This window comes from Manis pentadactyla, chromosome 16, assembly GCF_030020395.1.
Source record: "Manis pentadactyla isolate mManPen7 chromosome 16, mManPen7.hap1, whole genome shotgun sequence".
Classification (NCBI taxonomy): domain Eukaryota; kingdom Metazoa; phylum Chordata; class Mammalia; order Pholidota; family Manidae; genus Manis; species Manis pentadactyla.
In genome coordinates this window covers 26,206,038-26,217,778 of record NC_080034.1, presented here as the reverse complement: position 1 = coordinate 26,217,778, position 11,741 = coordinate 26,206,038, and the positions used below count along the sequence as shown (strand labels likewise).

At 41.9% G+C, this 11,741-nt stretch overlaps 1 protein-coding gene across 1 annotated transcript; it reads right to left on the bottom strand.

The window, feature by feature from the left end:
- Nucleotides 1-2,613: 2,613 nt before the first annotated feature.
- On the bottom strand, nucleotides 2,614-9,641 carry LOC118933249 (chloride intracellular channel protein 5-like). The gene is made up of 2 exons (XM_036927338.2): nucleotides 9,005-9,641; nucleotides 2,614-3,623 (listed from the first exon to the last, which is right to left on the bottom strand). The coding sequence occupies exons 1-2, from the start codon at nucleotides 9,548-9,550 to the stop codon at nucleotides 3,591-3,593; spliced, it is 579 nt and encodes a 192-aa protein (XP_036783233.2). The 5' UTR covers nucleotides 9,551-9,641; the 3' UTR covers nucleotides 2,614-3,590.
- Between the last annotated feature and the right edge of the window lie 2,100 nt (nucleotides 9,642-11,741).

Here is an 11,741-nt window from a genome sequence, read left to right as displayed (position 1 = left end):
ATGTCAATGGATGCAGGGACATAATGGCCTTTGCTTAAATGCTGACCAAATTTCCCAAGATGCACTAATAAGCTTTCCCTTCATTCAGTTTAATTCAACTCAACAAATATTTATAAGCCCCAACTATGGGCCAGGCTTCATGCTAATGGTGGGTGTACAGACCTGGGTGAGTAAGATGTGGCAGGAGGACATGTTCCCTGTGGAGCCTTCAGCCTAGAAAGGAACACTCTTGCCCAGATGATTGTAGTGTTAGGTGACAAGGGCTGACCTGGAGGTAAGCGCTGAGGGGGTATCATGCAGAATGACCTGGAGGTTCAGAAATGGCTTCCCAGGGAATATGAGTCCAGACAAATGAAGAAGTTGGTCAGATAATGGAGCGGGAGGAGACACTATAGGCACAGGGATCAGCATGGACAAGGCCAGGTGAGGCAAAACAACATCCAATTTGAGGGAGCCGAGCATTCCTGAGGCATAACAAGCAAAGCGGGGTGTGGTGGGTGATGGGACAAGGGAGGTTGTTAGGGGCAGGTGGTGCTTGCACATGATGTCCAAAAGTGACCTTGATATTACTGGCGATGGGCAAGGCTTAAGTGGATGAGTTAAGTGTTCAATATGAAATTTTGTTCTAAGGGATGGTTTTTACTCCCTCAGGTGGGAGAAGGATACCTTAGAGTTCAGTTCACTTTGACCAACATTTATGGAGTTACTTATGACAAGCTCAGCACCCCATAGGACACCACGCTGCAGAGATAAGAAAAATGTGGTCCCTTCCCTCAGGAAGCTGACAGTCTGGCAAGTTATTATTGAAAAAATGGGAGTGCAGAAAAGGATCCGTCATGCAGTAGTCTAACACTGTTCCCCTCCCTTAATATTCTTATTGGCAGCCTCATCCCAGTCAGTTGATGTTTGCTCGCCCAGTGTTGACACTTCTGGTCATGATGTTTGGTTTGGTTAGTGTGTCTATTGACAGAACAGTGTTTGGTCTGCTATATAGATGCAGAAACACAAAGGCATTGTGGATACATTGAATTAACTATGGTGACATTATGATCATAGGCTGTTCCTTGCACTGTTAGACACCAACATCTGTGGGAACCCTCAAGACCTTTAACTCCAGCATCCCTTCAGAATTCAACAAATCAAATAAAGCCCTCAGAATATTGGCTTTCTGCTCAGCTTCAGAATGATGCTAAGAATGTGCCAGGCATTCTCATAAATGTCTGAAAACTAATGAGATGAAGGTGCAAACAGTCCACTGAATTCTCACAGAACCCCTTGCATTCAGTGAGAAATACAGAACCCAAAAGTGGCTGTCCATGTCCAGATTCCCATGCTTCAGCTCAACTGATTTCTACCTTGAGGGGCCATAGTGGGATAAAGTGTGACTCCTTTCCCAAAGATATGCCCTACCAGAACCTGTAAATGTAACCTTAATTGGAAAAAGGGTCTTTGTAAATGTAATTAAATTAAAGATTGAGATGAGATCATTCTGCATTAGGATGGACCCTAAATCCATTGACAAGTCTTTGTAAGAGAAGAAAGGAAAATAGATACAATGACATAGGAGAAAGGGCCATGTGTTAATGGAAGTGGAGTGGTACAGTCAAGAGCCAGGGAATGCTGGGAGCAACCACCAAGCTAAAAAGGCAAGGAGGGATTCTCCCCTAGAGCCGTTAGAGGGAGTGTGACTCTGCCAATACTTCAGACTTCTAGCCTCTAGAACTGTGAGGGAATAAATTCCTGTTGTTTTAAGCCACCAAATTTATGGTAATTTGTTATAGCAGCTCTATGAAACCAATAAGGGGGCTTAGAGCACCACTCTGATGACTGCTTGCAGGCCGTTAGAACAAACCTCTTCCTCCCCCATTGCCCTGAGGATCTCTGGGAGTAACTCATTCCTTCCTTCCTTCATCCAATCACCATTTAAGAGGCTGTGGACTGGGTGTTTGAGAATGGATAAGAAGCAGACACTCCTTCAAGTGTTTATGGCTAGAGAGAGGCCATTATGACATTAAGTGTTATGAGCTAAATTGTGTCTCCCCAAAATGTATATGTTGAATCCTAATTCCCTATACCTTAGAATGTGACTGTATTTGTATTTAATGAGGTAATTTAGCTTAAATGAGATCATTAGGGTGAACCCTAATCTAATATGACTGGTATCCTTATAAGAAGAGAAAATTAGGACAGAGTAAGGGCTATGTGAGACACTGGAAGAAGATGGCCATCTGCAAGCCAGAGGTCTCGGCTGGTGATGATGAGGTCTTAGCTAAAAGCCTGATGGAGCATGAAGACCTTTGCCTACATTCTTTCCTTCCTCGCGTTTCCCCAGGAGGGAATGCATAGCTACACTCAGGGAATGGTATGGTCAGATGTGCTCTTTATATGAACTTCTGGTGATTTTGTGGGGGCCTCTTGGGAGGGAGATGAGTCTAGAGGCAGAGTGACCAGTTGAATAACTGGCCAGGATGACCTCCTTGGCCAGCGGCAGCCAAGATGGAAAGAAGAGAACATTTTAGAAGGTAAAATTGACCAGACTGTTAGGAAATGAAGAGTAGAAATCTAAGTTATCAAAAGTTTTAGTTTGTACCATTGGAGATAGTGCCCCAAAAAGTGGTGGGATTAGTTGTGGATGAATTGACATTGTTTGCAGTCCCTTGGGGAAAAAATGTCTGGAATTTCCCTTAGAAAACAGGTATATCCTAATTTGGGATATTTATTTCAGAATATCACATCACCTTGATTTTCAGAGCTAACATAATCCCCACATGATGATTTGGGTAATGTTTGTTTATTTCTTTTTTCGTGAGGGTTTCCTCCCATGGTTTCTTGAGATGTTCAAAGGCTTAGAGCAAGTGGCTGACTCCACAGGAAAGAAGAGGAGTTGGTTGGACCACTCAGAGCACATTCCCCTCCCTCCCACATGGACATAGAAAGCAGGAGTACCTAGATAAGGAAGGTGGAATGTATCACAGTCATAAATAACATTGAGGGTTTATGGACCCTCCCAAGAGCATCTTTCACACACACAAAAAAAAATTTGCATAGACTTGAAGAATATTCCAGAACCTCTAGAGCATATTTCTGAACATCCAGCACCCCAGGCTAGGAATGCCAAGATAAAGGAAGTTCCCTGGATTGAGAAGCCAAAGTCCTGGCTTGCTATTAATTTGTAGGCAGCTGTGGACATGTTGGTTGAATTCTCAAATTTTCAATTTTCTAATCATAGCTCTAGGATTCTGTGACCTCTTTGATGGCATTGATTCACACAGCAAACGAGTCCATATGGGCACCTAGAAAATGATTTTGAATAAAATTGGGACTTGACTGTGTTCCCAGAACCCTAATTAAGAAGAAATTATGACAAGAATAGATATCTTTTTTCAAACTTGCTCATTGTTCCATTTTTATACGCTTCATTGGTCCCATGAAAGGACAGTTGGAAACATGCAATAGGCTCAGACTTGTATCTTCTCACAAATGTTTCCAGAGACATATTTGATGTGTTCTTATTACTGACACTAGAGCGGGCTCTCCCTAGGGATCATGGCATGGGAGAACCCTTTCAAGGCTCTGTTATTCCCAGGCATCTAAATGTGCAACTTCTGAGTAGTCCATCCAAGCTAATGCAGACGACACAAGCACATTTTCATTGGAAACTATACTAAAACAACATCAATCAAAACTTTGTGCTGAATCTATATATTCTGCTTACCAAATGTAAAGTATACATACAAATACTTTATACATTAGCATTGCACTGCCTAGCTTTTTCTAGAAATTTGCCTGTGTGAAGCCAAGGTTCTAAATATTTGAACATATCCCAGTAGTCAGCTAAACAAATAAATAAATAAATAGTCATTATATACAATGCATTTCTATCTAAATGCTAGAACTAATCTTAGAAATGAAGCTTGGGACATTTCTATGTGTCCCATGATCTATACAGCAGCTAGAAATGTTTCTTAATTTGCTCACTCATCACCCTAACCATTGTTTTGTTCATGATATCCTCCTCTAAAACATTCTGTTATTCTTGGTTACCTTCAGGATAAAATCAAGCCCCCCAGTTTCCCATGGAAGACTGCACTCCTGGCTCTTCAGCCTCACCGTCTGCTCTGCAGCTGTGCAGACCTTCTCTCCACTCCAGCCAAACAGACTTAGTCCTACACACATGCGTTTGCTGTGCCTTTGCTTATGCTGAGCCCACCGTCTGGAACATCCTTGCTGGCTCCTCAACTGAGCTATATCTCAACACCAAATCCATCTGCACTCCCCTTACTTTTCCATGGGATTTTACAGTTTCTCCCCTCCCCTGAAATGATGAATTTGTGTTTACCCCCAAGGCAAATGGACTAAATGTGTTGCTTATGAAAACTCCCATGAAGGACCTGGGAGGTTAGAGTTGCTAGATCTTGGCCAAGGAAAGAGCCCCATGGTGGCAAGAAAGGAAGGAGAGTCTACGAGTGAATAAGATTATTTAAACTGAGCATCCCTATCAATACAAAACTTAAACATTTACCCACAGTATATGTTTTTATTCATTTACAAACTACATTAATTTACTACTATAAGAATATACTATGCACATTCATTTTGAAATACATAAAATATTGACATTTAAGAAGACCAGACAAAATTAAACAGAAATATTCTTCAACAGTTGTCCTTCTGATTATAATATTCTAATATCTCATGCATTACATTGAATGCCTATTTTGAATACCATGACTGCTGGGACAGCTTCAAGCTTCCTGGGCTCTAGTGATAATAACAATTATGAACAACTCTGTGACACTTCCCACCATGCTGAACCAGGTCATAGAGAGTTACTCTTTTCACACAAATTCCAGGCTATGAGTCTAAGAAACATTAACCAGGGCTATTATGTTGCCTGACTGAAGAGTGCCCCATTCACATTTTCCATGAATGGTGCCCCCTAAATATGTTCAATGCACAACCTGTGCAGCCCTGCATGGGGACCCTTTCCATGCCTCATCAGAGACCGCCTCTGGACTATTTCCTAGGCTTCGTGTGCATTGAGTGTGTGAAGGAGTGTTGGTCTCATAGTGGCCCTTCCACCACACCCAAGTGTAGAAATCATGATCATTATCAAGCAGTCTCCTGGAGCAGATAATAGTGGTGCCATATACATGCACGCTGATGAAGAGCTGGAACTTTATACCCTGGAATCAAAGACTGTAACAGTTGGAAGGGATCACAAGTCAATGGAAACTTGGATCCAGGAATGTTTCATTGCAAACTATTAAAGTTGTGTTAGAATTTCCTCACAAGTGCTCCTTCCACAATATTACACTGTTCGTGTTAGGATCAGCTAGTGGAACATCATTTGAATGTCTACTGACTATAAGGCACAGTGCTTAAAATAAAAATTTTATGGATTGCTGAAATTCATCACAATAAGTAACTGTTTAGGCTTCTAATATGGAACATTTATTCTACATCAGGTACTATACTAAGCAAGTTACATGGATTATCTTACTTAGTCTTCACAACAATGCTATGATGAAAATTATCATTATAACATCCATTTTACCAATGAGGAAACTGAGGCAGAGAGAAGCTAAACAACTGAACAGAAATTAATCTGCTAAACCAGGTTTCAAACCATGTAACTAGCTTTAAAATCTGCTCTACAGCATGTACAAATGAGCACATCTTCTCAATCCTATATTCCCAGAGAAGGTGTCCATAGCTGGAAGGGGAATAACACCTCCATTTACTCAGAAGCTCTGGCCAACTCCCCTAAAGTCAGTCTTGACTTTATTTTTTCTTTATGCTCCACATCAAACCCATTTGCAAAACCTCTGGACGCTCTCTTCAAAATAATCCCAGTCCTACTCACACTACCTTCCTGCTGTCACCAGAGCTGGTTCATCATCATCTCTTGCCTAGGTTCTCAATTGCCTCCAAACTACTCCCCCTGCTTCTACCCTTTTTCTGCTGGTATGTTATCAAAAAGGCAACTAGAATATTCCTTCCAAAATCCTCTGGCACCCTCCATATCACTAAGTAAAAGTGACAGTTCTTCTGGTGGCTCATAAAGCCAGCAGGATCTATGACCACCTCCGCCTTCCGGCCTCCCCGGCTGCCGCCTCACCCCTTCACTCACCCCCACTCCAGCCACGCTGCCTCCTCGCAGCCCCACCCACTACCGTCTGCCCCACTGTGGGAAGCTGAATACGGTCCACAACCTATTCCCCAGAATCCAAGAATGTTACTTTATGTGGCAAAAGGGACTTTTGCCGATGTGACTAAATTATATATCTTAAAATGTGGAGATTGTCCTGGATTATCCTGGCAGGCCAGACTAGTCATAGGCTCCTTACCAGAGGGATGCAGGAGGCTGGGGAAGGGGCAAGGCGAAGATGGAAACAGGGAGGGAAGAGGTGGTGAGATCTGGACCCTGAGCAAGGAGTGAGAACAGGTTCTAGACATGGGAAGAGGGACAGAAATGGTTCCTCCCCTAGGGCCTCCGGAACACAGCCTGCCGGCCCCTTGTCTTCAGCTTCGCCAGCCTCCCGTTAAGTTTCTGGTCTCCAGAACTGTACGAGAATGCATTTGTATTGTTTCCAGCCACTAAGTTGGTGGTGACTCTTAATGGTAGCAACAAGAAATTAATACGCCCATTATTACTGTTTTATGTTTCTTTATGGTACTATCTCCAGCACATTTTGTATTTCCTTATTTATTTGCCCCTCAGTTGTCTCCCCTACTACAATCAAAGTGCAGGGCAGCCAGGATTTTGTTTTCTTCATCATTGGAAACCCAGGACCTGGCACAATAACTACCTATAGGATGAATAAAGAAATGATATATTTTAATTGAGTAATTGGTCAACACCCAGAAATGGGGGAGCCTCAACACAGTGTTGGTTGAACACAGTCAAACATGTGTGGCATTTTCACTAACTCATCTACAACAGCTGGTAACTTACATAAATGAGTACAGCATAGATGCGGCCCAAGTGGTCTACAGTGAAACAGCCCAGGGGAAGAATCCCCCCAGGGCTGCTCAGCAACAAGCCCTGAGAGGCAGATGGTGAGCCATAAGCACACCTGAGCCCCATCCAATGCAGGGGGCCCAGCGCCACCGCTGAGAGCTGGGAGGGGGAGGGAGCCTGAGCAGGGCACACTCACACTCTCCATCCTCAGCAGCCAGAGAGCCCCTGAAATCCCCCCTTTCATATGTCACATTTCCGTTCAACATTGAATAAAGAACGTAGTGGGAAGGGGTTGGGGGGTTGAGAAGCAGGGATTATGACCCTGGCTCTTCTTACTGCTGCTGACTATCTTTAAAAAGGAGTCCACACACAGGAGTTGAGGTCGATGGTGCATCCTATGACCTCTAACATAAGTATCCTAAATAGCATGTAAACTCAAAAGAGCTAAGTCCAGTATCTGCTTTAAGGAACTACAGATCTTAAACAATTTAGGAACCACACAGTGAAGATGCCAACACTTCTATTTCCTCCTACTTCTGTCTGGTTCAACATCAGTGAAGGGTACTTTCTGGTGAAATCAACATGACCAGATTTACAGATGATGTCCTGATGTGCTCATAATGATGTTGATGGTGCTGATAATATCCACTTTGCTTGTTGCATGAAGTGGCATGGATGCCTCTGTCTTGAGCAAAAATACACGTAGTTCTCACTTTTCAAATGTGGTTTTTTATTCTTCATTTTTTTTTTAAACTAACAGTGGTGATGTGGATATAGAAGTTGGAAGGCTGCTAGCATGCACCTGCTTGAACGTCACCTCCTCCATGGAGCCCCTCCAGATTCTTTCATGCACGTTTCAGCAGTCCCTCCCAGAATACCCACTTGTACTCTGCTCACTGCTCTGTTTCACCAAGATTAATCCTGTACAAGTCTGTCTCCTACACCACATTGCTATTTCTTAAGAGCAAGGGCCCTGTCTTATACACCCTCTTTCCCCACAAATGCACAACATAATACCAGGCAAGGTTTGGTACCTAAATATGAGCCAAACATTTTGCTAGATGCTTTTTGAAAGGACCTTGTGATAGAGTAAAGGAGACATGATTTATACACAAAACAGCTAGGGAAAAGGACAAAGTAGAAAATAATAACATATTCAATTAGTAAATAAAGTGAATTTCTTTAGAGGAGTTATTGGAAACCAGGAAGGGAAGAAATAAGTGTGGACTGGGTTTTTTATAGGTTCATAGAGTAACCATTTTTATTAGCAAGAATAGCAGCATTCACTAATACGTTGTCTTTGAATAATAAAATGTGTAAATATGAATTTGGGGTGGATGTTAGGGAAAAATGTTCTAACTTCTTGATTAATAAAGATGATTTATTTAGTCCTGAAATACTTTTAATGCTTTGGTAATGTTTATAACCATAATCTTTATTACAGTATTGGTCTAAAACAAAGATCACCAACGTTCTAAGTTCACACATCATAAGCATTAAACATTAATGTGGGCAATATCGGTGTCCTACTACTACTAAAGTCATCTTACTTCATCAGGTATTTCAGTTATATGGGTGCCAAAAGGGCAAACTCAGTGACAGAGTTAACATTTATTGACCATTTATCTGAAGTCTGTGACCTTAGAAACGTTAAGAAGGAAAACAATGACACCTGGCCGTTGATTTAACTTCCTCTCACAAGCCTTGGCTTCATTTGGGAATGAAGCAAATTTTAACCAGACAGGAATATGTGCCTAACATCTGTCACAGAGGTAAGGATTTGAGCAGCCATTCCTGCTCACTTACAAGTGAGCACAAAAAATGCTTTGCCCGGGTATAGAAGTCGGTGATTTGACACACACTTTAAGTGCACTTTCCAGCTCTTGCCATTTTGAGCTGACAGGGAACTCACTCTTGAATATGTATTGCGATCCAAGGACTATAACACCATGCATCTCTCCCTGGTCTCTCAGAGTAAAATAAAACTCCAACTATATGCCCTCTGCACATGCAGGTGTGCCTGACAGAGGCAGCCCTTACCTTCACAAAGAGAATAATCTCAGGGTTCACGGAAGCTGATTTATTTTCTTCCAAACCATCAGCAGCAGAATAGCAGGTGGGGGAATCCCCATGGGTGAAGAAGGTCCTGCTCCTCTGGACCGTGAAGTTTGTAGGCGAGGGCAGGTCTTTCTCCACCACGCTTCCATTCTCCTGGGGCTCCTTTGGACCACGCTCCTGGTCCGTGGTTGGCGAGCGCAGTTCTTCCTTTGAGATGTCCCTGTCCTGCTGGGGCTCAGCTGGTTGGAGATGCTGAGCCTCAGGATATACCTCATCAGGCAGGAGGTAGCCACCTTCTTCTGGTTGGGAAGAGGCTACGCTGCTCTCCTCACGCCCCACAGCACAAACCGACACAGAGTCATACTCCCGGGTTTCCAGCTCCGGGGCAACGACGTTGTTTTCTGACCCCGAGTCTTCGTGAACGTCATCATAGAGGGGACCTTCGTTTTCCTCCGGCTGGTCTGGGACCTCATACACCCTCTCATTTTGGATCGTGTTGTAGACGGTGCTGAAGTCTTCGTCATTCATGTTTATTGACCTGATGGATCTTTGCAGGCAGACCTGAATAGATCTGAAATGAGTAAAGGGATAGAAGATGCTGTGCTGCCTTGCAGAGGAATCAACAGGCTTATGAAACACAGCAAATAGCAACAGCTATCAATGACAAGTCTCTAACAATCATTTACTGGAGGTTTTAATCAACAAACCGCAAGTCCACTGGACACAAGATAAAGCTCACACACTCAGTTAACTCCTTCACTCCTGACGATATTTTTTAGTAGACTCTGGGGTTTTCCTCTGTGCCAGAAACCTCAAGGTTCTTTGGACCAACTGGAGGTTGAATTGAATTATCTTCCCAGTATACACTGAAATTCTGAATACTTAGCCATTTGTCACTAAATAGAGCTCCTCTTTCAATTGCCTCCAAATGTTAACAACACTCAAAAATCCCTGCAATTCAATGGAGAACAATTATTTGAAACTGTAACTCACTTATTCATAGCTGAATTCGTTATACAAAACAGTTCCTTGAGTATTGATATCCTATGATAAGTGAATAACACATGCTCCAGTTAGGTAATGAATTCCATTTATGTTTCTTATCTGGAAACACCACTAGGTGATCAAATGGGAGAAGGAAAAGAAAATAAATTATTGGGTCTATGGCCACATCAGTACAAAGCACCCAAAATAAGGGACTGAAAGATTTATGGCTTTAAGTTTTATTTTTCCCTCTTAAATCTGTGGGATCATCACAACCTTCACAAAGATTCTGTTATGTACAGGATACTGAATTGAGCACTAAACATGAGTTAAAAGATACATTCTCTATCATCAAGGGACTTATAAATGTAGTTGGAGTGCCAGCAAGGGACACTAAAATCTTAATGGGCACAGAATAAACTATTCAAGGTTTTCTTAGTGCTATTGATCCAGGTCTGGAATAAGCAACAAATCATATGTACAAGACTGCCTAGTTGATGTCAAACACAAATGCCACAGATATACAGGCTCTTTGTTTTTTAATCTTTATTCTATTTTGCTAACTCTTGATTCCCATCCCCACATCAAGTACATTGTTCTCTTTGACGTGACAACCCAGACAGATCGTAAAGGGACTTTAATGCCTAGAAATCATGTGAAAATTGGGATGCAGTGCAACTCTGGCTGATAGGTTTCAAAGCATTTGGTGAGCATCTTACTGATAGGCTCTTTTGTACCTTTAGGTCCAACATTGTATCCAGGAATATTACGGAGAAAACTAGAGCAGTATTTCGAGAGTTCTAGCTTTGAGGACAGCTTAAATAATTGATAAGGGGAAAGAGGCCAGAGGCAGATTTTAAAGGTTATTGACACTAGCTTTTTATCTTATTAAAAAGTGAAGATTTATGGATCCAAATACCTGAGAAATCAACAAAAGTCCCATAATCAGACTTTTAAAACTGAATGGAGCCCCAACTGAATAAATCCCCTTAATAATTTGAGTGTTAGAGAAAACCTAAAAGGCCATTCAGTCTAATATTTATTTTGCATTTGGGAAAAGCCTGAGAACCTAGAAAGAGGAAGAAAGTGGTCTAAGTTCACACAGAGAGTTAATGACTGAGCAGACATGGGCTGTGATTTTTCTAAACTCCAGCTCAGGAATCTTTCTGCTATGTACCCCTTACCTTATGCCAGTGTTTTCTCATCTATTTTCATAATCACAAAAGTGTACTCCACCTTTAGTGGGTCCTTTTTATATATTTTTCCATTAAATTAAAATACTGCCAATACAGTACTGATTTGTTTACATACTGTATGTACATCTGTACTTTATACATGGAAAAAGAATTAGTTGTTTGTCCCCTAAAAAACAATTTTCATCCCTTTGGGGGTAATATTGCTCCTTTGAGATTGCATGCTTTAATTGCTAAAACACTTCTAGTGTGTAACTCATCTGGCACTGGATTATGTATCATTCTGCACTATTTCCAAGGAATAACGTACTACAACATGTGCATATATACACACCATAGTACCACTAACACATCCTCACCTGACCCAGTGAGGCAGTGGAGGCTGGTTAAGCGGAGGGCCAAGATCACATGGATACTTTATAAATTCAGTCCCTCTGGTGTCACAACTCAAGACATAACCTATCATGATTTAGTTACAGGTTATAATACGAAGCCAGTCACCTGTTAAGTAAGTTCTAAGTCAGGTCATATCACTGCTCACA